Consider the following 26,833-nt stretch of genomic DNA (forward strand, 5'->3'; position numbering starts at 1 on the left):
TTATCCTAATTTATATGGCATTGATAGAATTTAAAGTGTCAAATAATTGTTAATTATTGTAATAGATAATATGGAGTATTTAAGTCATTTATAGTATAGTAATTAATATATAATATGTAGTATTTAAGTGTTATATTATGGAATTTGAGAAGTTATTGAAATTTTTATATGATTTTAAAAATATTTTAAATTCATAACTATATATTTCAATGTACAAGATTTTGATAAAATAAAATCTTTAAAGTTAAATTATAATGTTTTTGAAATTTAAATTATTAAAACATATATAATGATTTTATAGAAAAAATAATATCATATAAAATTAAATGAAAAGGATAATAAATTCAACTTTTATCATGATAAGGTTGAAAAATATTATTTAAGTGGAAGGAGGTGGGGCCCACTTATATATTTTATATAGTAAGTATTGGACATTTGTAATGATTTTATTGGTACAATGGTAGTAAATCCTAGACTCTTCTAATATATAGTAATTTTGTTGAATGGTAGTGGCATAAGTGCACCAAATTTTTATGAATGGCATAAATGAGTCTTTTCTCAAAACTCAATTAAATATACTTTTTCCTTTCTTTTAAACTATCACAGTATCACTATAAAGGATAACTAGAGAGCTGACTTTTGCCTGATTAGGTAATTTTTAATGAAGTAAATATGAAAAATTATATTTATAATAAATTGATAATTTTTTAATTGTAATCTAATTAAAGAAAGAAATTATTGTAGTCCTATTCCGACTGGGAAAAGGAAAGCCCTAGGGTGGCTATGAATTACATATACAACTGTGATATTGTGAATATATTGAATACAGAAAAGAAAAGAAAAAAAAAGACGAAATTTCTCCCAAAAGTTCATTTCTTGTTCTTTATTTTAATATGATATCAGAGTTAAAGTCACGGTAAGGGAGAAATAATTTTTTTGGAGAAACAATGGAAGGAGACGATAGCAAACCAATCGGACATAACGGAAAGAAGTTTTCTGCTGGAAAAAAAAACAAGAATGAAAGAAAAAATATATTTTGATATGATCTCATTACAAACAATAATTCGGGAATCATGTTCACACAAGTCCTATGGAAGGGAGAAAATTATGAGGAAGAGTTTAGACTAATACCTAAAGATGGAAAAATTACTTGGATGAGTGTCTTTTAATAAATATTAATTACTGATTTTAGCCATATTTTTTATTTATTACTACATTTATAGCAATATATAGCAATACTATGTTAATCTGCAATATGTATTAAAAATGAATTAAGTATACAATATATATGTATTATAACTGTTTTTAAAAATATATTATGCTTGTTTGGTAAAAAGTTGACACATTGTAGTATAAATGTATTAAAATGTGTGATAATGTATTATCCATCAATAAAACTTAAATTATGTGAATAATAAATTATTCTTTGTAATATGTATTATAAATGTATTAAAAGTGATCAAGTGAAAAAAAAATGTTATTGCTATAATTGGTAAATATTTTTTATTTATAGTATATTTATGTAAGTTTCCCGATTTCATATTTATTACGTAAGATAGCATATGGTTATTTTTTAGTTGAAGTTCCCTTTCTCCGGATTTCGATAAGAATGGAAGATGGTGCAACAACAATTGTTACTTTGAATGGAATATTAGCCTACCCTTCTTTCAAAAAAAAAAAAGGGAAAAGGGTCAAAAATACCCTTCAACTTTGGTTTATTGTTTGACTTTACCCTCGCCGTTAAAATGAAGTTAAATTTACCCTCACCGTTACTAATTTCACCAAAATTACCCCTCAAATGGATGGAAAGCCCCAAATCAACTAAAATTACCCAATTTTGATTAAAATGACCCGATTTCTCTTTTAATCTTGAACCCGACCCACGAATTCATACCAAATTAAAACCCTAAATCCATTTCTCTAATCTTCCTCTCCTTCCTCAGTTGAAATACCCTATTATAGAGGCAAAAAAGCTCAACTACAATATCATTCTCCTTCTCCTCACAACGTAAGTTATTTTCTATTGAGTTAATTTCATTTTATTATGCTAATGGATATTTAACAATGAAAGCTGCTAGCATATCACATTAGCGGGTAATTGAAAATAAATAATTTGTAATTTCGATCGGTAATTTTAGAGAAACTTTTGTGTTTTTTTCATTTCAGAAATAGAGTTGATTGATCAATGATGAAGATCAAGGTGGGAAAATCGACTATGGTGTAGCCAGTGACTGAGACGCCGCAACTGAGGCTGTGGAACTCTGTGGGAAAATCAATGATGGTGTAGCCGGTGACGGAGACTCCGCAACTGAGGTTGTGGAACTCTAATGTGGATTTGGTGGTGCCTAATTTCCACACACCAGTGTTTGTTTCTATAGGCCAACAAGATTCCTAAATTTTTTTGACCGAAAGGTGCTTAAGGAGGTATTAAGCAAAGCTCTACTGCTGTTTTATCCGATGGGTGAGAGGCTGTGCAGGGACGAAGATGGCCATATTGAGATTGATGGTAAGGGCCAAGGTGTGCTGTTTTGCAGAAGTTGAGCGATGGTGTGGTGGATGATTTTGGTGATTTTGCACCGACGTTAGAGCTTCGAGGCTTATTCCGACAGTTGATTAAAGGAATGCAATCTTATGCTCTCTTAGTGTAATGGGTAAAAGAGATTGGGTTTTAGGTTAGAGGGGTCGGGGCATTGGGTTTAAAATGGGGAATGGGTCTTTTTTTAAAATTCGGGTTAATTTGGGTCAATTTTGGGGATTCCGTCCATTTGAGGGGTAATTTTGGTGAAATTAGTAACGGTGACGGTAAATTTAACTTCATTTTAACGGCGAGGGTAAGGTCAAACAATAAATCAAAGTTGAGGGGTATTTTTGACCCTATTCCCAAAAAAAAAAAAAGAAATGTTTATGTTTGACGTATATATATATCTAAGCTATTGTCGTCAATTAATTACCATCAATGATTATGTTTGACATATTTAACTCGATAAATGCTATAATAGACGTTAATGTTTATTTTGATATTAATAGAAGTTACATTTGATACCATGGATACTATTACTCCTAGGGTCATTTTTGCATCTACCTATCGTTGTAATACACGGCCTAAAACTGATTGCAGCTGATGTCGCCAGTCTGTGTTCAAAATAGTAAATCAGAAAATCGAAGTAAACTAGAAAATAACAAATAAAAATATATTCGATACCACAAAATTTAATGTGTGTCCTTTAGGAATTTATTCCCCTCACTATACACGAGGTTATGAATTACTTTCTCCCAAGATAAAAACGTATATACATGTTAATGAAGTAGCGGTTCGATGTAACAAATGAAGGAAAAAACTCACTATTTATAGCCACGATTTGGGTTAAAGAGGTATGAACATGTATGGATGAGAAGATGATAATTGCAAAAGACGAGAAATGCACTTATTTCCCTCCATTTTCCAATTCACATAAGTCATGATGACGACGACACGAGGGAAGACCCATTCGAAGTTCTTTAATAGTTGGAAGACACGAGGGAAGTAACTTTATTTTCTCACATCTTATTTTTCTCCATTTTCTAATTCACATTACACCCTCTTCTCGCAAGGCTTACCGTTAAAGAAACCCAACGACAACCATATTTATAGGAGTTATAGTTTCTAACATTCTCTATAGGGATGGCAAAGGGGCGGGGCGGGGCGAATGTGGAGTGGTGTGGATTTAAGGCTATGCGGGGCGGGACGGATTAAGGTTGTACGGCGCAGGTGGGATGCGAGGCGGGTTGCGGGTATATGTAATTTTATGTGGGTTTAAATTTAATTTTAATTTTTTTTACGTGTTATAAGTAGAGTCCTCAATATGGGCTAGGCATGTTGGGCATGCTTGGCCTAACCTGTAATTTGATAGGGTTGGGCTACGATTTTTAAAGCTCATTTAAGAAAGTGTAAATTTCATAAATGACATATATTATATTAATATTTTCGCAGTAGATTTAGACTTTCAAGTTATAACATTAAAAATTTCAGGTTCTAACAAATTATAAAAAAAAAAATTAATAATTGAAAAAAGTTGTTTAAAAAAATAAAAAAATAAAAGAAGAATTAAAAAAAACGGAATTGATGGTAAAAACGTAAAAAAATTGAAATTGTGGTGTTAATTTAATTTGAATTTAGTGTAGATAATTAATAATTGGCACGAAATAAGGGATCCAAACTAATTAAGATTATTTAGTATCCTTAATTCACTCAAATTAGTTAAAATCAAATAAAAATCATATTTTATCTCTCTTTTTTTCAACGTTTCACTCTCTTCATTGTTTTGCCAGAAAAAATTCCCAGTATCAAATAATTGAAGTTTTTTTTTATATATTTGAAAAAAATTGATTTTGTTGTGATGGACAACAACGTATCAATATTAATTAAACATGGTGGAAGATGTGATCCTTCATGTTAGTATTTATTATTGTTTATTGTTTGTTTTTAAATTACAGTGAAATGAAAAAAAAAATGATAAAATTGTAAATCGTCAATATATTTAAGGTGATATCACTTTTTGTTAGCTATTGTGAAATATATAGTATTAGTGATTTTTTGTTTTTGTGGTTGTTTTGAATACTGTTTTTTTTCTTCTTAAAGTATAAATTAAATGTATATGTTTGAATAAATTTGATAGAATAAATGGAAAGAAATTTGTATGAAAGTGTGTTCAGTAATCTATAAAAAAAGTTATTTAGAATTTTGACGAATTGTATGAAAAGTGATTTAAGTTGATAATGAATTTGATAGAATTAATGAATTGAAATTTGTATGAAAGTGTGTTCAGTAATCTGTAAAAAAAGTTATTTGAAATTTTGACGAATTATATGACAAGTGCTTTAAGTTGGTATTAAATTTGTAATTTTAGTGTTTATATTAGTTTTGTCATTTTTGTATAAAGTTGTTTGATAGTAATGAAGTATTTGGTACGAGCGAAATGTATATATTTTTGAATGAATGATGATTGTTGTATGAAATGTGTATTAAGTGAGTTTGAAATGTGTATTTAATGAGTATGAAAAGTGTTTTGTAATGTACTGTCTGAATGATATTTGTATAAAAAAAATAAAGACAAGTGGGTATAAATTTGTTGTTATTATAATGATTTTTATATATGAACCTATCCCTTGCGAGAGTCCAAAGAGAACGGTAGGAAGACCGCAATTTGAACGCTGGAAGCGATTTGCTGAGTGAAATTCAAAAGGTCTAAAGTTATCTGCAGTAGATGTCGTCAAGTTGGCCACAACAAGAAGACATGTTCAAATTATCCTGTGCAAAACTAATGACTGTTTATTTTGTTGGTTATATTAATGTTTTGTTTTGATATGAAACATAATTGGTTTGAAGTGCATTATAGCTTAGTGTTTAATATATTGTTCATTCTTTATACACTGTTCATTCAGTAATCATACAGAATGCATACTGTTACAAATAAAATTTATTCTAGTTTAAAGATATTGTATATATTAGTGATAATTATAAGAAGGTAATTATGGAGTTCATTTGGTATCCCGAGTATTTAATGTAAGTTATCATGAATATTAATTTGGTTTCCAACTAGTGTCATATTATAAATAAAATCATAACAAACTACATGCCAATTATATTCATGTTTCATTCCAACTCTAGCTTAAGTTATGATCATACACATATTAATTAAATTTAATTCAGTTTTCATTCAAACAACATGTGTAGAATAGAAAATAATCAAATGTGAAAACACAATTCATATCATTTGTATATAAAAATCATATCACGATTCATACAATATTCAAGATTTAATATTAAAGTCATAGTCATATACATATAAATTAGATTTCATACACGTTTCATCCAATGAGTGTACAACTTAGAAACACACTAATACTTTAAAATAGTGTATCCGAAATGTACGAAGTTTGTATAATAATGGTGTCCTGAAATTATAATAGTCAAACATTATAACAAACTGCATGATATCATTTTTAGAAAAAATCACTAGTTTGACAATTGATATCATTTTCATACCAATTTAATCATTCATACCATATGAAGATTCAAAAGAAAATCAGGCAAATGTGAAAACACAATTTATAACATTTGTACATAAAAATCATATCACGATTCATACAATATCCAACCCCTTATATTAAAATCATAGTCATATACGTAAAAATCAGTTTTCATACACGTTTCATCCAATGAGTTTACTACTTAGAAACACAATGATACTTTATAATAGTGAATCCAATTGTATGAAATCTGTATAATACCAGTGTTCTGAAATTATAATAGCCAAATATTAATTCATGGGTAGATGGTATATGAATAGAAGATAACATATGGTATTATATATCATCAAATACTTAAACAGAAAAAAAAATATCCAAAAGTTAAATAGAAAACATTTATCCAAAAGTTAAAAATAATAATATGTAATTCTTAAAAAGTAGAAGTTGTAATGAACTATTTCAAATTTCTTGTCGGTGGTCATGGTGTAGGATAATTGGTAGTATTCGGAACATGTTCTTTTGCTATGCGAGGTCCATCAAATTTGCTAGCAACTGTACCAATAGTGATCGTGCCATCCTCATTCTTTGTTTTTCCATAATGCCACAGGATTGTGGCATACCTTTCACGATGGTACTTTGCATCGATTTCAACAGCTCCCATGTCAAAAACAACATTGTTGATAATTCATATGTTTATACACAATTAAGATACAATAACATTAATGTTAATACATAATTCATACCATTTTATAGTCAAATCCATAAACATTTTTTTCATAATTCATACAAAATACATCACCCAAATTTTATAGCCAAATCCATAAACATTTTTTTCAGATTTGGAACAAATTTCACACAAACAACTGTTTTGAAAACAATAATAAGAATAATGTGGTATAAAAAAATAATTATTTTGAGTAATGTGAAAATAAATTAAATGAAGTACTTACCCTTACAACTTTTTTGGGGTTTTTGTATTTTGGTATTCCGATTCCTTCTTCTTTGTTTTTTTTCTTGTAGATGGTTTTGATGTTTGAGCAACTTCAATATTTGTTAACTAACAAAATTCGAATCGGAATCGGAATCAAAATCAGGAGGGGTTTCAACAAGTGTTTTCCCCTTCCTCTTCTTTCCCTTTTGATTTGCCGGAACCGCACTTTCCTTTGCTTCATTATTTTTATCTTTTTGATTCTTCGATCGAGAGGAACCACCGGTCGCTGGAATTTCAACAATTTTAGACGGGGGTGTTTGGGATAATATTTTGAACGATGGAGCATGAACATCATCAATTGAAGTTCCATCAAATCTGGACTCTTTCGAGGAGTTTCAATGGGTTTCTTAAACATGATGATGAATAATCGTGGGAGAGGGGGTGTACTATTTTGAAGTTAGACTTGATGAGAAACAATGGTGAGAGTGAGATAGTGGGTTGTAGCGTGTAGGAGTGAATAAACGTGGGGGAGGGGGTGGGATTGACAAATGGGGATGGTAACGGTAAACAAGTTAAGAAAATGTGTATGGAGAAAATCCTTAAAATTGGGAAACTTAAAATTTTAGTTCTAAAAAAAGGAAGTGAAATCAAATTAATTACCTATTCTTAATTAATAATAAAAACCTTTAAATAGATTAATAATTTATTTAATAAATATAATTTGATTTTTAAATAAAATTAAATTTAATTGGTATGTCATAACCCGTAAATAATCTGTTATAAGTAAGAATTTTTTAAAAGTAGATTTAAAACTGTAATATTTACTCTTAAATGTGTATATGAGGTGATTTTTCCTTTAAGAAAAGGGCTATTTAGCCCAGTCTGAATAAGTCTGTCAATTTGTGGGGCTTGAGAAATATGGATAGGGCTGGCTCATGGGCTAAATAAAAATAAATTGGAGTTTTAAAAATAACAAAAGTCTAAACTCAAAATATGTTTAAAGTTTGAAACATTACAATTTAAATACAAATTATGTTTATAAAATATGAACTACATAAAATAAAAATTCCCTAAATTTTCTAGGGAATCACTACATATGTCGTAGCCTATGGAATATTGTCATAGTTTTTGTATTTTATTATGATCATTGGAAAATAATTAGGTTAATATTTTTATTTAGCTATTTATGCTTTTACTTGAAATCAAACTTAATAAATATTATAAAGATAATTTTATTTGTGGATTTGATTAACAAGTAGTAACACTAACATCGTGTAATATTATCTTGTCGATATTTATGATAATATTTTAAATTGTAATTAAAAAATTATAAAAATATAATTTTAAGAAAAGGGGGTAGGCACGGCAAAACCCGTAGCCCACGTACTTGTGGGCTGGGCCGGCCATTTTTTGGCCCACACCAAAAATGGGCTAGCCCGGCCTAACCCGTCAAATTTCAAAGCATGTATGGGTTTGCCCGGATAGGGTGGGCCAACCCATATTGACAGCTCTAATTATAAGAGTGATAAAACATTATTTATTAAGATAATTTCTTCAATGCTACTAAAATATTTAAGATAGTAATGAAAATGGTTCAATAAAAAATAATTCAATTTCTTACATGTTCTTCAATTTACCGCGGCCTCTAAAAAAAAATTAAGTCATTATCTTATTAAATTGATACAACTTAATGAAAAAATGAATTTATTTTTATGAATTTTATTTTTAGCATCAAACTTAACTAGAAAAAAAATATTAAAAAAATTATGCGGAGCGAATTCATGCGGAGTGGATCTATGCGGGACGGGGCGGGTTGCGGGTATATGTGATTTTATGTAGGTTTATATTTAATTGTAAATTTTTTACATGTTATAAGAGTGATAGAGCATTATTTATTAAGACAATTTCTTTAATGCTACTAAAATATTCAAGATAGTAAATGAAAATGGTTCAATAAAAAATAATTCAATTTCTTACATGTTTCCCAATTGATCTATAAAAAATAGAATTTGAAGTCATTATCTTATTAAATTAATACAACTTAATGAAAAAATAAATTTATTTTTATGAATTTTATTTTTTAGCAAACTTAACTAGAAAAAATATTTAAAAAATTATAAGGAGTGGGTCTATGCGAAGCGGGACGGGTTGAAATGAAAAAAAGGGTTATGAGGGGTGGAACGGGCGAATTAAAAATTTATGGATTAAACTCAACCCGCTATGTCCCTACCCGCACTGCCCTATTGCCATCCCTAATTCTCAATTTGTAATTTGAAGCTTCATAAATTGAAGATCAAAAGTATTCAATCGGATATCACAAAAACTAAAATATGAATAAAGTGACAACTCACTAACTAAAAGTGACATTTTTTCACGAAAAAAAAATATGTAGAGTTAACTATGTATCTAAAATAGTGAAGTAAACATCAAACCAAAAGTGTAGTATGCGTGTTAATTCACCAATAAAATAGGCGTACAATTCACTATGCCTTTTGTACAACTAAAGGGGAAGCTTTCGTACCCCCGTCGTCTCGAACTATCATTTCTAAATGATGAAAAAATAAAAAATAATAATTTTCTTTGAAGAAAATTTAAGGCATAACCAATAAATTACAAATTACAAATTGCAATAACACTAAATCCAATAAAACTATAAGAAATTTTCAAATAACTTACATAATAGAGGAAAAGTCTATAAAAATACAACAAGTGAATCAAATAGAATATTTTATGATTTTAATATCATGAATAGATTCACCAAGTTTTTAAAATGAAAATCTACGACTTAAACTTTAAGCAATATATAGTGTTACACTAAATATTAAAAATCAAATACCAAAAACAATGGTGTTGCAACATGGTCTATACACCTACACAAATATTCCATCACTTCTTTATAATAAAATAGCTCCCGTCAAAATATCCATCTCGATAACGATATCACACTAATCTGGAGAAACAAATATAATAAACAAAAGAAAAACAAAAATAATGAACCAAAAGAAAAAAACAGTATCAATTTCTTTTAGAATTTGAAGGAAAGAACATATTGAAAAAATATATTTAACTACAATCAACGTCTTCATTTTAAAAATAAATATTTATCCAAGATGTTTCAATAATGCAATTTTTTTATAAAGAGATCTTTAGTATATACAAATCCATAGGGAAAAATAATTATTTAATATTCTGAAGTGACATATATTAACCTCACACAGTAATATTATCATTTATAAAACATAGAATTAGTTCTAGTCAACAAGATGTTAGACATGTGTTTGTAATATATTGTCCTGGATGTTGTTGTAAAGTTTTATTTATTAATATATGAAAATTTGAGTTGTTTAATTTAAAGTTCTAAAATATTTTGATAAAAGTTATATATTAGCAAGATTTTGGAGCCTATTTAATATATATATATATATATATATATATATATATATATATATATATACAATTTACAATTTTGTGTACCTCTTTTTACAATTTTCAATCCTGTTTAAAGTAAATATAAAGAGAAATTTCCATAATTAGTAAGATTTTGGAGCCTATTTAATATATATGCATAATATATAAATATGTTATTTAACTTGGCTTCGGTTGACATCTTTGCCCTCCAACTTTGAGTGTGCACAAGTAGGCATTTAAACTAGTATAAAATTGAAAAATAGACAATTCATCCTACGTGTTGTCCTACATGGCAATTTTGTGTCCTCTGTGACATCCTACATGTATTATGCCACGTAGGACGTATGCGTTTACTTGTTCAATTTTATATAAGTTTAAGTGTCTACTGGTGCATACTCAAAGTTGAAGGGCATAAATACATGTTGAAGCAAAGTTAAAGGGCTTATATATGTATTATACCTAATATATATATACAATGATACTTTTCATAGTTACGATATGTTACAACAGTTCTAAAATTCGCGTTTTTACCTCTAATACAGCCATCTAAAATTACTGTTCTATCTCATATACAACCTTCTGATATCACAGAGAGAGAAAATTTTTATCTACATGTTTTAGGACAAGTTAAATATAAAATGTATCGAGCACAATAATACAAGTTGAAAAATCAAGTTATATGTAAAAGGATATATATAAAAATTTCACCCAACACCAGAAGTAAAAAAGGAATAACATATTAAACATATAATATTATATTGTATAACAAATGTATACAATGTCTATATAGATACCTTTGTGATCCTTTTGAATAAGATCAAGTGATGAGTATTTAGTATTTATAGGGACAAGGTACATAGCATTTAGCAACAAAAAATCTTGACCAAACCAATGTCAACTTGTAAACCTTAACATTAATCTTCCTCTTTGAAAATCCCTCACCAACTCCAAGAGATACAGACATGGCCATCTTACTAATTTTTTTAAAAAACTTCTTCAACAAATCCTTGAAACTCATGTTCCTTCTGGTAAAATGGTAGCTATTGAGAAATACCCTTCTAGACTGTGAATATTCATAATCTCCGATATTATAGTAAACTCCATTGATTGATCTAAAGCTTTCACTCTTCACAAAATCAGAAGGGAAAATTGGGGAGACTCTTGTACTATGAATTGAATTGCAAGTGCTCATCCAATTAGCCATATTGTTCATGCATGGAAAGGAGTACACTGTGTGTTTAATTTGTTTGTATTTATAGTTTGTATATAAGAAAATGATTACAACATCATGTTAGAGTTTCCTGAGTAGTTCAACTAAGGTAGTTGCTGTATACTAGGTTTGGTAGCTTTTGTTGCACCCATTAATTTTCCACCAATAACTTGGGGTCTTGGAGTTTAGACTAATGAATAACCACTTACTATATTGAACTTCAGAGTCAATATTCATTATCTTTAGGTAAAAGGGTACATCACTCTATATTTTTATGAGACTGAAGTACATCACTCAATATTGTATCAGGTTATCTACATATAACAAGTTATGGATTTATCAAAATAGGTAAAAAAACTGAGGATGTTACATATCATTTAGCAAAATCCTAGCTCTTTTCATTCTACGATGCAGGCTTCCAGATTGGATCACCGCGAATTTCATATTATACATAATATACTTGAGGAAAATGATTGTTCCATTTAAGAGTCACAGATTTCAAAGAAAGAACTGATAACATAAGTCCAGTGCCAACGGTGAGAAGTAAATGTGCCCTTAAAACATATGTTGCATATCACCAACAAAACGAAGGCCATATGAGAAAGAAACTGAACTGAGTCATTTCAATGATGCAGCTCACATCAAATGCAACTGATTTAATTCTTTATTTCAAAAATTCAAAACGACATACAGTTTACTTCAATGTCTTTTGGTTGATAAAACCATGATTGATCAAGAATAAAGGTCAGTGATGACCACCACCACCACCGTCTACACCTTCCTTTTTCTTTTGTGAAGCAGCTCTCAATTGGCGCTGCTCCTCTTTGTAGATTCGGTTCCTACGTTGATACTGCAGTGAAGGAAACAACAACCGTGTAACTAAAGAGTACAATGAAAAGTACCAGAACGATTTATGAATATATTTGAGCAATCATTTTCTAAATGTTTTTGAGAAAAGAGAATTCCACAGAATTTTACCACATCAGAAATGACAACATGGATTGAATAAGTCAATGATTGACTGCTCAAACAAGAGGAAAAGCGAAGAGGGAAAGGACCATCGACAGAAGCCAACAGTAGAGGAACAGAGTAGAGAAAGAACTATCAACAGTACAAGATATCAACATCAACAGTAGAGGAATTCTATACAGTCTGTCCCTCTGTCCGAGGAAAATAATGAGCTTAAGGGCACCGGTACACCACATGAGCCCTATAAGTTCATGCATCTCAAGGTTTCAATATCTCTTAATAATCTTCAGTTGTTACATATATAAAGGTCTAAGCTCTGCAGTTTTTTGGTGGTTTGATCTATCGTTAGACAAACTTAATATAAAAAATTTCCCTAAAAGTTAAGAAAATTTAGGGATTTCCTGATTCTACAACAAAGATTATTGGCCAATTTGGGCATATTTTGTTGTTAAATCAGAGGGGATATCAATCAAATTTAATGAGTTCTAATCAATCAAAAAGCATTGTCCTGGACATGATCAATAACATTAACACAAGCAGAATAAGTAGGACAGTATATTGGTGTACCCAAGGGTGTGGCCTGCTGGTCAATGAAGTAGTTGAGAACCCTACGGTCTAGGGTTCAAAACTCAGTTAAGACCAAAAAAACACTAGGTGATTCTTCTCATCTGTCCTAGCCTTGGTGGGGTGGTCAGAGTTACGTGATACATGTTGCTAGTGGGAGGTGACAGGTATCCCGTATAATTAGTCGAAGTGCGAAAGCTGGCCCAGACACCGTGGTCATAAAGAAAAAATGTATATTGGTAGTCTAGGTAGAATCTAAGTAGAATTAAGAGGTGCAAAGGATCCAAACAAGCTTGATCTACAAATTGTGAAGACTGAAAACCAAAGTAACATACAGAGTTTGAAATGTATCAGTAGATTAGTAGTCCAAGAATCTAGGGTAGAGCTCTAAAGTGTCCGAATAAGATGAAACGAAGAGGACTAGGAAGCAGAGACAAAATACCTAATTATTATTTCTTTGAGAATTGGTAACATAGACATAATACCTAATTTAACATATTGAAGTCAGAAGACACTCACACACCCTGGAAAATGTCTGACATAGATGTTTCTTTTTTATAGTTTATTCTTTCAACAGGCAAAGCCTATTCTTGGTTATCAATGGGACTTTGCTCCAAACTCAACCTAATTGGAAGGAACATAGACACTAGACAGATAGCAACACTCGATTTTCCCCAAATATAATTTCACAAAATGTTACGACATGCAACTTGCAAGCCCATATACTGGAGCATTTTCTAATTGCATCATCTGATTATAAATGGAAATACATTAGTCCCTAAAACATCATAACTAGTCAAATGAAGAGGATTCTACAATATTCATGTATCTATATGACAAAGACGAGCAGATGAGGATTTTATAAACAGGGAGGAAAGATGTCACTTTCAGTTGAGCAGAGAGAAGTATTGCCCATTGAAATTAATGATTAAGATGAGCAGAGGATGATTGTATAAACAGGGAGGAAAGATATCACTTTTAGTTGAGCAGAGAGAAGTACTGCCCATTGAGATTATTAAATACTTCAATCACATTCTTTTCTTTGTTTTTTTTTTGAGGGGGGGGGGGGGTCGAATTAAATGCCAGAGTTTTTCTATATACAAATATGTGATTGCTCAAGATCAGGGATTAGCAAATCCTGACTTTGAGAACAGAGATTATAATTAATTTGGCAACATCACAGTAGAAGGTACCTTCCTCACTCAACTAATGCAATTAAGTCTAAGAAAGCACAGTTTCCTAGATGTAGGTAAATTCTTGCAGTAGCTAAACTTGGAAAAGGCTTCCATCATTTACTTCACTTATCAACATATTAGATAATTAAGCATCTATTAATACAACAAGTAGTATATGAGCTACACAAACTGAAATGTGTACTCCCTACACGGAAAATGGAAAGAGGGTTTGCTACTTCACTGGGTGACATCTATAAACAGCTATTGCAGCTTCTGTCCTACTACTTCATCAATTTATAATATAATTCCTCCATCAACTAATGAGGTTTATACATCTCCTCAGGACCATAAAACACCTAGCCTCAAGCCCCCAACTTATGAGAAAAATCTCAGCAGCAGCTTGAGGCACTCCCAAGAGAAAAAATAATAATGCTTCTAAGAAGAGTAGATAGTAATGCTGATAGTGACAAGGAGATCAATTAATGAAAGAGCCAAAATCAAACAAGAGGAGAAAATAGCAGTATAAATCAAGATTCGGCTCTTTCTAAGACTCCATAAAAAATTAGCTGTTGTGATGTTTTCTACTGATATAGGACAAGAGTCAATGAACACAAGGCGCTTAACTACAGCTGTTCCAGTTCAATCCTTGAAAAATGAATGCTCTCATTTCCTACTTACAGCAATGTCTTTGCTTTCATGGCTTCTCTAACAAATCACTTGAAAGACCCTAAATTTTTATTTTTATTTTCTATAAGAATGAGAGACCCTAAATAAGACAAATCAAAGAGGTCTGTCCAGGTATAACTTTTTATTCAAATTAATAAGTCCAGGTATAACTCTAAAATGGACAAAGGATGGAAATCCACATCTGTTCTACAAAGAATGAGAAAATATCTGTAATCTAAAGAATCTAAAGGTCTTTTGAGACAATTTCCCTCCATTAATTTAGGTCTATCTCGTCTTATTTTAAGACCTTCAATCAGCACAGTATATCATTTATAGATCTCTTATCACATGACAAGACTTCAGAGCACCTACTTGCATTTAAGTCCTGCTCAGCTGCTTAGCTGCATAATGCGTTTGATATGATCCAAAAAATGTAAAGATCTAGCAGATATATAATGTGGCATGCTGGTAGGCCAAATTTTATCATCGACGGTAACCATCAATTTCCCCCAAATAAAGCTTAAAGGGAACCAGTGAAACTACTCCATTATAACTAGTTCAAAGTAACAGCTATACTGATATAAACCAAGTACAAGATCAATTGGCATTTGGACATGATTTGGTTGAAATTTGAAAGGGAAAGAAGAGTAAGTTGAAATTGAAAAAGGATATTTGGAAGTTGAAGTAGTGTTTGGACATGAAATTCACTTGGAAAAAAGTTGATATTTTGTAAGTGAATACTCTCCTCAAACTTCGAGATCTCTATTTCAAGTTTGAAATAATGAAGCAGACTGATAAACAGACCTTTATTTGTAATTAAAATTTAAACATTTGAAATCATATCCATGCATACTTGGTATATCAGTCATGATGCCTGGCCACTTGACATCAGCCATATGCATATTTGCTCAATTTTCCAATAGGTTGACTAACAAATACCCACTTTCTCCATTTCCCATATGATTCATCAGATGTAGGATTTTTTTGATAAAAGTTAAAGTTGTATTCTTCAGCATTAAGGGTATGCTGGTTACCTCCAAAAAGTTACAAGCTGAAACCATAATTACATAGATCCTAGGGAATCTACCAACTGTTCTACTTCTTCGATACCATCTTCTTTACACCAAAAATCAGATGTAGGATTTTTCTTGACATAAAAACATAATCTTTATAAATATATCTATTCCTTGGTATTCCAAGATATGCAGTACAAGTATAAATGAATACTATATCTGGAGGTCCTTCACTATACATGGCCAAGCAATCTCAGCAATCTTTCTTATTTTATGTCCATGTGTGCTACTTGAACTATCTTTCTGGTGTGTTGTTTCTAATCTTGTATGATCTTTTTGATGAAATCTTGTATGATCTTGCTGACTCCATATCCATCTTAACATGAACACTTCTATGTTACTTGTTTTATTGATATGTTGACACTTCAAGGACCAATATTCACTACCATATATGATATAAATTGTTAGTCTCAACCATTCCACAGAAGTTACCTTGACTTTATTAGGTATCTTTCTATCACATTGTAATCATGTAGCACCTCCTCCACTTCAACCATCCTAGTTTCATCATATGTGATATATCTTCATCTATCATGTCGTTCTCATGTAAGAATAGACTCAAATATCTAAATTATTTGCATTTAGGAAATATAATCTTGCCCAATCCCACTTTACTTTTGTTCTTCTTATGAGGACAAAACTTACAGTATTGTCAGCATGTATACTATATTACTTCAACAAACCTTGCATTCCAAAATTGTTTCTTTGTAGTTCCAGCTAATCATGAACACTGTCACTTACATTGTCAATTTACAAAATGTGGTAATTCATCAATAACTATAGTGACTAGTAAGATATCAAGACAGCTTTCTGGTGTAATGCATAAGCCCTCTTTATCTCCTCCTACAGCTCCCACACTTGTAAGCACACCAAATTCAGCTTAGAATCACATATATTTAAAGTTGGAGGGAATGAAAAAATCCATACTTTTGAGGGAATTTAAATCTGAGAAGCTTTTATTGGAAACTCCACAGAATAGGATGTTCAATCACTTGAAATATTTACACACCGGTATCAAATCTCAAAAAAACCCTAACTATCCTAAATACAGCTGAGGACAAGTTGCCTAAACGAAATGCTGACTTGTTTAGATCTTCAGGATAAGGGCAATTTAAGCAAAGGTGAAAATATTCAAAAGATCGGATTCAAATGAATCGAAATGCTTACCTCTTTGGAATGATGAAGACACTCGAAGTAGTCTTCTCTAAGAAGGACACAGTCCTTGGGCTCCCTGCATCGAGACATACACTCACTGAAATCCATCCAGAAATCATAACATCGTCCTTTGTTCCCTGTAATTCCCCATCCAGACGCCATTGGAGAAAACTCTTTCTTCTTCCTCTGCTATGGAAATTGGTGAATTGCGATCAGAATCGGATGTTAAGGGCTAAAGCGGATCCACATTTGGGCCAAGACCCAACATCTTCTACAAATTCAGGCCCAATATTTGTACACAAGGCAAGTTTCACTTGTCTTGACCATTGGCCAAAAATAATTACATTCGTTGATCAAATATATTTAAGAAAATAAACCTACGTTATTATGTGTAAACTATAAAATAATATACCAAATTATCATTTTTCGGTTATTATCCTGGTGGTGGATATGTAATGTAACAAATCCTTATTAAAATTGAAAAAAAATGATAAATAGTTATTGTCATGTTGTAATTATAAATTTTTGATGTTATCATGGAGTTTTACTTATAGAAATTGAAGCTCTGAGATAATGACGTGACTCTAACCCTCACTATTAAACGTAAAAAATAATTTGGATGTTTTAGGCCGCTTGTTAATATTTATCCATTATTTGAAATTAATTGAAAAATAATCACTTTTAAAACAAAAATATTTGTATAAAGTTTCTACAATTGAAATTTCAGTATAAAGTACTACTTTTAAATTTTAAATTCAAAGTGAAAGTTAAATATATATAATCTTTTATTTTCTTTTCTTCTTCTGGTTTCTTTGTGCAAATATTGAAGTTGTTTTGATTATTTTCTTGGCCCTGAGGTAGGTTATGTAAGCGATAATTGTTCATAGGTGGATTGGATATAGAACGATTATCACTTGTAGGCTTTTTCACTGACTAGGCCTATTGTGAATATGATGTAAGTGAACATCTACAAAAAAGTTGATAGATGGCGTGACAAGAAGCCCATCTAATAAAATTCAATTTTCGTTCCCCAATTCATAATCAATATGAGTTCAAAGTTTCTTTCATAACTCGTGGAACTTCTTTGAGGAAAGAAAAGGACCGCCTTTGATGGAAAGGAAGAATTGAACATGCTAGGCCTTCAGTCCCCACCCCCCCCCCCACCCCCCGCGCAAAGGTATCATTACCTAACATAATTTCGAATCACTCCTTCACGAAGAAAGACATATGGTCTTCTCATGTAATGTCAAACAATGATACTTCTAGAGACATACATAACTAATGTAGACTATAATCTAAAGTACTAATTTAACAATAGTATATTTATATCTAATAAAATTAGAGCCGTCAATATGGGCTAGCCCACTCCATCCGGGCTAACCCATACAGGCTTTGACATTTTACGGGTCAGGCCAGGCTAGCCTATTTTTGGTGTGGGCTAGAAAACGGTCGGCCCAACCCACAAGTACGTGGGCTACAAGCTTGTCGGGCCAACCCACTTTTTAAAAAGTTATATATATTTTTATAATTATTAAATTAAATTATAAATTATAATTTAAAAATATTATCATAAATATCGACAAAACAATATTACATGGTGTTAATGTTACTACTTGTTAATTAAATCTACAAATAAAATTATCTTTATAATATTTATTAAGTTTTTTTTCAAGTAAAAGTATAAATATCTAAATATAAATATTAATCTAATTGTTTTGCAATGATCACAATAAAACACAAAAAATATGACAATATTCCAACCATAAAAAAGTAAAAAATAAACTCTTTACAAAATCATGAAACTTATGGCATATTAACACTTCATGAATCCTATGGCATATCTAACACTTCATGAAACCTATGGCGTATCTAACACTTCATGATCATCTTCATCAAGCATATCTGAATCAACTTGTGGGAAGGTTGTCTTAACATCTTCATTTTCATCTGCAATTTATATGCAGTTTCAATTAGTTAAATATTAAAAAATAACTAAATTGAGAATTATAATATTTAAATGTACACAAAAATATATTACCAGTTTGAGAAAAACCATGTAACCAGTTTTGACTAGCAACAAGTGTTTGGACATTTTCATGGTGGATGCAACTTCTATACTTAGTGATTTTCTAAAAAACTTTAAATAGATTTTGAGTTTGGATCTCTTTAATTTTAAATTTTAATATTATATTATATTTTTTAATTAATTTTTATAGGCCCACGGGCCGGCCCTACCTATATTTCTCAAGCCCCACAAATCAGCAGTCTTATTCAGGCCGAACTAAAAAGCCCTTTTCTTAAATGGGCTTCAAAAATTTTAGCCCAACCCTATTAAATTTCGAGTTGGGCCAGGCCCGCCCAACAGGCCTAGCCCATATTGCCGGCTCTAACTAAAATGTAACATGAAAATCCATATAAATACAAGCCCCACATTTCTAGGGTGGGGCTCTTGAAATCTCCTTATTATTTTCGCTTCAATATTACAAATTACAAAATAACAAATTGCGCTAATATACTTCATACACTAGTAGAATTTAACAAGAATGCTTGAATTTTTCTCTCGTAAATGTAATTATCCTCAGAGGAAGCATCAGCAGAGTATATCATTGCACCATTAACATGAAATCCATTACTTTCCAATAATTTCAAAGCATCAAAAAATGCATCACCTTGAATTCCTCTTCCATCCACTTCATAGCTAGGAATTACTTTCTCTTTATCAAATTGTTCACTCCTTAGAACAAAAGCCTTCAAATAACCTTTTGGTGTAGTAACTTTATCTGTATAAAATTGATGATTTACATAGTCAATTGAATCTCCATAGTTCTTGTATAACTCTATGTATGGTAAAATTGTTCTATAATATGGTGCAATTGTTGCTATAGATATAACACTTTGGTTCTTCAAGAGAGTTATTAATTCTCCTATGCAATAAGAGAAAGTTTCATAGTGTTTTGGGAATCTCTCATAATCAATGTCAATGCCATCAAGGTGATATGTGTTGACAATTGATTTGAGGGAAGTGAATGCATTTGATATCCATTGTTGAGTGTCAATAGGCTTGTACCTGTTTAGACATAATATAATTAAGAGTCCGTTTGAGTTAGTTGATTAAAAATAGTTGATAAGCATCAAGATCTTAGAAATACTTTTTTTTTCTAATGACAAAAATAGTATCCACTATCCAAGTAATTTTAGTGTTTATCAGACGTGTAGATAAATTATGAGGTACTTATAAGTTAGTTTGAACCATGTATAAAATTAGTCAAACATGCAATAACTATTGATTTAAATAAGATGAGACGGTCACATAATTCAACAATACCAGTTAAGGACTTTTGAACCTATACTCCAACCAGACAGGCTAGCCAAGACTTTGACATTAGGGTATTTGGATTTAATTGATGCAACTGATTCTGGGGTTAATGTTGATGCCCAATAAGGTGAGAATTTGCCATTTTGTGGGTTCCCTAAAGAGTCAGCATCAATAGCAAAACTAAGAATGAAATTAAAGTCAATTCCCTCATCAATTGGAACATCATCAAATGTTATTGGTTTGCCTGTTGCTCCAATATACTCCATCATTACCTTCCCATCTGAAATAAAATAAAAATAGGACATAAGCTAAAATATGAGAAGAGGTTCCAAAAAAGTTTTTTTTTTATATTATCAGGTTATTTAAAAGATAAAAATAGCATACGAGTGAATAACATGTAGATAATAACACTTATTAATAACTCCTAGGCGAGGAGCAAAAGGAGGAATCTGGCTCACGAAGGGCTCGCGTCTAATTAGCTAGTTGGTGAGGCAATAGCTTACCGAATTATTAGCCCAAAAATATATATGTATTGTATATTAATATGTATAATATACATATATTAATTAGTGATCATTAGGTAGCATATGTTGTTTTTGGTTTAAGCATATTATATATAAAGAAGCACAAAACTTAGAATAAAAAATTACAAAAGTTATACATTAATATGAGATGTAAGTTACTATGAATATAAAAATTATGAGGTATGTAAAATTTATCCTAGAACACCAAATCCAACATATAACTTTTTTATTTTATTTTTTGTGAATTTGACATAAATTTTGCTTGAGAAAAAAAAAATAAAATTAAAGAAGAAAGAAGGCAATCTATGGCTTACCACAGAATTGTTGAAAGCTGAATAATAAAGCAAAGAGATGAAGGAAAATGAAGAGAATTTTAGCCATAATTGTCTTGTGGTTCTTTCATAAAAAAAACATATTAAGATAACCCCTCCTCTTTCAATATTATAGACTCCTAAACTAAAATTATTAATAATAATAAAAATAAAAGCCGGCTAAGATCTTTCAACATATTATAAATAAAATTTTACTACCAAAAAAAATAAAATAGTTTAAGGCTAACAATGTGAGGCTAAAAATTTTCCTTGTTACAAGGGTACTATGCTAATTGCCGGTTTTGGAAATCACAAGAAAGCTTTGGTAAAAAGGTTTAACTGATAGTCAAGTTTAATGGATATAATAATTAGATTAACAACAAGTAATTGGCCGTTTGCCTGCGTTTGAACATGCAATATGAAATCACATTTGGATANGAAGCACAAAACTTAGAATAAAAAATTACAAAAGTTATACATTAATATGAGATGTAAGTTACTATGAATATAAAAATTATGAGGTATGTAAAATTTATCCTAGAACACCAAATCCAACATATAACTTTTTTATTTTATTTTTTGTGAATTTGACATAAATTTTGCTTGAGAAAAAAAAAATAAAATTAAAGAAGAAAGAAGGCAATCTATGGCTTACCACAGAATTGTTGAAAGCTGAATAATAAAGCAAAGAGATGAAGGAAAATGAAGAGAATTTTAGCCATAATTGTCTTGTTGTTCATTCATATAAAAAAAATTAAGAAACCCCTTCCTCTTATAATATTATAGACTCTTAAACTAAATTTTTTAATAATAAAAATAAAAGCCGGCTAAGATCTTTCTACATATTTTTAATAAAATTTGCTTACCAAAAAAATTAAAATAGTTTAAGGCTAACAATATGATGCTAAAAAATTTCTTTGTTACAAGACAACTATGCCAATTGCCGGTTTTGGAAATCACAAGAAAGCTTGGTAAAATGGTTTAATTGATTATCAAGTTTAATGTGTATAATTAATATTAGATTTAAAAACAAAGTAACACAATGGCATTAGTTATTAGTTGTTTGCCTTTAGCTTGCGTTTGAACCTGCAATATAAAATCGCGTTTATATATATATATATATATATATGATTTAGATTCATAAGTTGAAATAAATCTTAAATTCTCCAAAAATAAAAATGATTTGGGATTTCATATCATAATTTTAATTTTTTTTAACAACTTTAGCGTGTTGAATTCAGTGGCGGATCCAGGATTTAGAGTCCGTGGGTGCCAAATGGGATTCGAACCCGCAACATCAACATTCTAAAGTTGTCCTCCTACCGTGGCACCACAAGCCAATTTTGTTCTGTGGGTGGCACACTTTATATTTATATAAATATTATATATATATATACCTATGTATATATAGAGTTTCCGTCGAAGTTCGGAGGTGGCGTGGCACCCCCACAGCCCTTCATAGATCCGCCACTGGTGTTGATGCGCTACTAAGCCACGTCCTTGAATGCTTTGTATCCACAACGAAGCTTCCCCGCACATGCACATCTAATTCATAATAACAGAGTTGACCTTCCTTCATAACGAAGGTTCCCATCAAACATCTAACGAAGGTTCCTATCCAATATCTGAAATATTCTTTCTTTATTCTCCCTAGCTAGAAGAATATGATTCTTGCTCAAAGATAGTGTAATATCATAAATAAATTATCATAAAGATAAAGGTTATGCTATGCATGAATTTGAAAATATTCTTTTATTTTTATTTTCATCACCATGTGTCTGAGTCAACTTTTACGCATCTGAATTAAGATTACGGTATACATGTCACCTCCCACCAACAATAAATATCAGGTAACTCTGTTCACCAAAATTAGAACAAATGGAAATCTGAGTCGTAATTCTCAATCCAAATCATTGACCATTATTAGAGTAGCATGGAGCAAACAAAATTAGAATGCTAGCAAATTAGAACAAATCCCAATCTTCCAAGGTATTATTGTCTCACAGACAAATTGGAAAGCAATCACAGATCTTCTAATGCCTCAATAACACCCTGTTGAGTAAAAAATATGCATATTTAAAGGTTCATAAGCCCATATATAGCTAGAATCATTCAGCAACTACAGGATGATAGCAAGATTTCTTCTGATCCTATAGTAGTTCTAATAAACTCTGCAGGCTACTCTAGTAGCAGCAAACTAGATATTTTATGTATATATTTTCTAAAATTTGTATAATATTATCTGCTGGCACTCATGCTACAAGAAAGTTAAATGGTGCACTTTTTATCGAATACAACCAAGATTTCAAGCCATGCTGAGAAGACTACTGAAAGAGAGTCTCATACATACATTGAATGATAATATGAATTATCTTTCTTTTCCAACAATTGAATGAAAAGAGTAGATTAAATCTTAATTGAGTTGTTCTGGTTCAGATGAATAGACAGAAAGAGGATCATCCTCTATCTTTATACAGAACAATGATCAACATGGGGTTTAACAGAATTGGCAACACATAACATACTACTCAAAATGAACATAAACAGATACATCAAGTTCCAGACGGAGCACAATGGAATAGAGATGCAAACTGATGAAACTATTAACATAGGCAAGAATTGCCTTTCGTTTCACACAACATCTCAATCGAGATGGTAATATGCTTTGCTTAATAAGACAAAAGAAAAACCACCTCTTGACGCTAACAAATTGCACCTTCAACACTCCATTACTGGTTTATGATGAGGCAGTCAGTACAGTAATCATAGGAAAAACTGATGATGTCAAAAGAAAAAACAAGTAGTTACCCTCTGATCTGAAGGACGACATCAGTAGTATGACGAGAATTAGGTATAGAGTACCACCCATGTTGAGCCTAAACTTATGTGGGTTCACTACGCCAATCAAGAAAGCTTGTTTTAAGAAAAGTATTTCCCTTTCTCCTTCAGGACAAAATCTGACTAGTGCCTCCAAAGAACAAGCACAACAAATTTCCAGCAAGTATCAAATTAGAACGCAAAAGTAAACCATAACAAAACAACTATGTCATCGATCAAAGGCAAGAAGTAACATTTCATCTACTTTAACCAACCAAGAGATTGACACGGTTAACACAAGTAGGAAAAACAATTTTGCATAAATAGAATACAAGAAAACATTAGAGTATTAGCTCAACTTAATCAAAAAGAGATCAAAAAACTCGAAAACGGACTAAATCGTCACTGTTCTTTGCCTCACTTTAGCTTTCTCAGCATCAATAATAGACTCCATCAACTTAACAGAATTCTCTAACTCCCCTTCTCTATTCACTACCACATAATCAAACTCCCCCATATGCCTAACTTCCTCTCGGGAAGTGGCAATTCTCACTAGCAAAGTCTCTTTAGTCTCAGTCTTCCTATCAATCAACCTCTTAACCAGTGCATCTTCACTCTCCGCCACCAAAAACACAAACACTGCAGAATTTCTCAAAATCCTCCTCAGTGTTGCTGCACCTTGTATATCAACTCTCAACACTATATCCAATCCTTTAGCCATATGATCCCTAATTTGTTGCTTTGGTATACCCTTATAATCCCCATACACCAATGCATACTCCAACAACTCATGTCTCTCAATCATTGATAAAAACTCTTCTTTACTCGTAAAAAAGTAATCTTTTCCATCAACCTCACCCGGCCTTTTCCCCCTAGTCGTCGCAGTCACAACAAAATGAATATTCTCCCTAACTTCTCTAAGCCTTTTGATCACAGCATCTTTACCAACCCCACTTGGACCACTAACCACAATAATCAAAGGATGAGGCTCCGGTGCCAATGGCTCTGAACTAAACTGCGACCCCACCGCAGCCTCAAGGGCTCGATACAATTCCGCCTTATCAGCAGTTTCTGGGGGTGGTATAGGCACATGGGTAGGTCTTCTTCCTTCTGCCATAGCAGGAAATGATGAGACAAAACGTTTGGACACACAAATTGGCCTTTGAACCCGGTTTTTCAAGATTCTTTGTGTAGAGAGAAATTGTAGGTTGGGGTCGAAAACAGCAAAAGGGTTTGTGATATTTCGATAAAGGAGAAATGGGTTGCGATTAGAAATTGCTAGAGAGGTGTAGAACCTGCGAAATTGCATCGAGTTTATAGGGGATGAGAGAGAAAATGCAGTGAATTTGGGCGTTACTGTAGAAATTGAGCTTGAATTTTACGTAAATGGACAGAGAATCTTTCGATTCCAGTCTAGGGTTTATCCAAAATCACAATTCCCAAATTTCAGTCTTATATTGCAATCTTTGAATGGCCTTGTTTCGGGTCAGCCGTCGGGGCATGTGAGCTTCGCCGGTTTTCTCAAGCATTTTTCAGGCCACTTCTTAAATTATGTCTCTTATATTTTCGAAAAATTAGGGCAAAGGACGAATATACCCTTCAATATTGCGATTTAGAACGGATATGCTCTCATTTATAAAAGGAAAAAAGGATAAATATATCTCGAACTATCGTAAATGGTATGCAGATATCCTATGTCATATTTTTGGGACATTGGTGCCCCTGTCATCCAAAAACTAGAGCATATATGTCCTTCACTCTAACAGAAAACTACATAGGGACACGTGGCGCAATCTTATCTGTCGATTTCATATTTAATAAATGTCGGATCAGTAGATAAAATTATGACTTGTGTATATCCATTAGTATAAAGGGTGTATATGCTCTAGTTTTTGAATTGCACAAGCATCAATATCCCAAAAATATAACGAAAGATATCTGCATATCATTTATAATAGTTCGGAGATATATTTATCCTTTGTTATTGATATTTGTCACTGTTATTAATAATGGAATCATCTATGCAGGTCATATGCTCTTAATTGTTAATATATGTCAATTTTATTAATCATGTCATTACAATCACTTTTAATTTTTATGTTTTGACCCAACTTTTGACTAAAAAAAAAAGTAATTTTGACCGGCCATTTATATTTTAGACACGTATAAGATTTCTTGTTTATTTTCAAATGTCATGAAAAAAATTGATATAATATGAAAGAACACCCTCTTTTTCTTAATTTTTTGTATTTATTTATTTGCATGATTTGGCTTATAGTTTCATCATCTCAAGGAGGATACAACGAACCTATTAGTATTAGTCAATATTATTAGGCTTATTTGTTTTTATAACTAATTTTGATATCAATTATGGAATAAAGTCAACAAGTTAACGTTATATCAATTGAAGTTTGATTGTTTTGGGTATTCTATGCATAGTGACCTAATGCAATATGTTGCATGACAATTGTTTGCTAAAATTCAACGATTATAAAAGTTATAAGCATAATTCTATTGATAATTTGAACAAAAATATATATTATTTCTAACATAAGATAAATTATTTAGTTTTTAAAAATAAAAATTATTTCATATTAAAAGTTAATATTATATATATATGAACTTACACGAATTTTAAAAGATTCTTCATGAATGACGTTTTTTTTAATTAATCAAAAACAGAACACAAATTATACAATTTAGCT

The 26,833-nt window shown here is 31.1% G+C and overlaps 3 protein-coding genes across 3 annotated transcripts; all 3 read right to left on the reverse strand.

The window, feature by feature from the left end:
* Window positions 1-12,155: 12,155 nt before the first annotated feature.
* Window positions 12,156-17,423, reverse strand: LOC125845490 (NADH dehydrogenase [ubiquinone] iron-sulfur protein 5-B). The gene is made up of 2 exons (XM_049525003.1): window positions 17,173-17,423; window positions 12,156-12,408 (listed from the first exon to the last, which is right to left on the reverse strand). The coding sequence occupies exons 1-2, from the start codon at window positions 17,320-17,322 to the stop codon at window positions 12,304-12,306; spliced, it is 255 nt and encodes an 84-aa protein (XP_049380960.1). The 5' UTR covers window positions 17,323-17,423; the 3' UTR covers window positions 12,156-12,303.
* Window positions 17,424-19,677: 2,254 nt separating this feature from the next.
* On the reverse strand, window positions 19,678-20,754 carry LOC125846013 (chitinase 2-like). The gene is made up of 2 exons (XM_049525480.1): window positions 20,486-20,754; window positions 19,678-20,227 (listed from the first exon to the last, which is right to left on the reverse strand). Exons 1-2 carry the CDS (start codon window positions 20,743-20,745, stop codon window positions 19,678-19,680), a joined length of 810 nt encoding a protein of 269 aa, XP_049381437.1. The 5' UTR covers window positions 20,746-20,754.
* Window positions 20,755-24,334: 3,580 nt separating this feature from the next.
* Window positions 24,335-25,666, reverse strand: LOC125845166 (guanylate kinase 2, chloroplastic/mitochondrial). Its single transcript, XM_049524610.1, has one exon. It carries the CDS (start codon window positions 25,435-25,437, stop codon window positions 24,523-24,525), a length of 915 nt encoding a protein of 304 aa, XP_049380567.1. The 5' UTR covers window positions 25,438-25,666; the 3' UTR covers window positions 24,335-24,522.
* Between the last annotated feature and the right edge of the window lie 1,167 nt (window positions 25,667-26,833).

The sequence above is a fragment of the Solanum stenotomum genome, chromosome 11, assembly GCF_019186545.1.
Source record: "Solanum stenotomum isolate F172 chromosome 11, ASM1918654v1, whole genome shotgun sequence".
Classification (NCBI taxonomy): domain Eukaryota; kingdom Viridiplantae; phylum Streptophyta; class Magnoliopsida; order Solanales; family Solanaceae; genus Solanum; species Solanum stenotomum.

Bases quoted from the DNA above. Each gene is read 5' to 3' on its own strand.
- LOC125845490 (XM_049525003.1), bottom strand. From the start codon at position 17,322: ATGGCGTCTGGATGGGGAATTACAGGGAACAAAGGACGATGTTATGAT. The intron at 12,409-17,172 runs GTAAGCATTTCG...CCTTCACTGCAG, and splicing joins GTCTTCATCATTCCAAAGAG to TATCAACGTAGGAACCGAAT.
- LOC125846013 (XM_049525480.1), bottom strand. From the start codon at position 20,745: ATGATGGAGTATATTGGAGCAACAGGCAAACCAATAACATTTGATGAT. The intron at 20,228-20,485 runs GTATTGTTGAAT...ATGTCTAAACAG, and splicing joins GGTTCAAAAGTCCTTAACTG to GTACAAGCCTATTGACACTC.
- LOC125845166 (XM_049524610.1), bottom strand. From the start codon at position 25,437: ATGCAATTTCGCAGGTTCTACACCTCTCTAGCAATTTCTAATCGCAAC.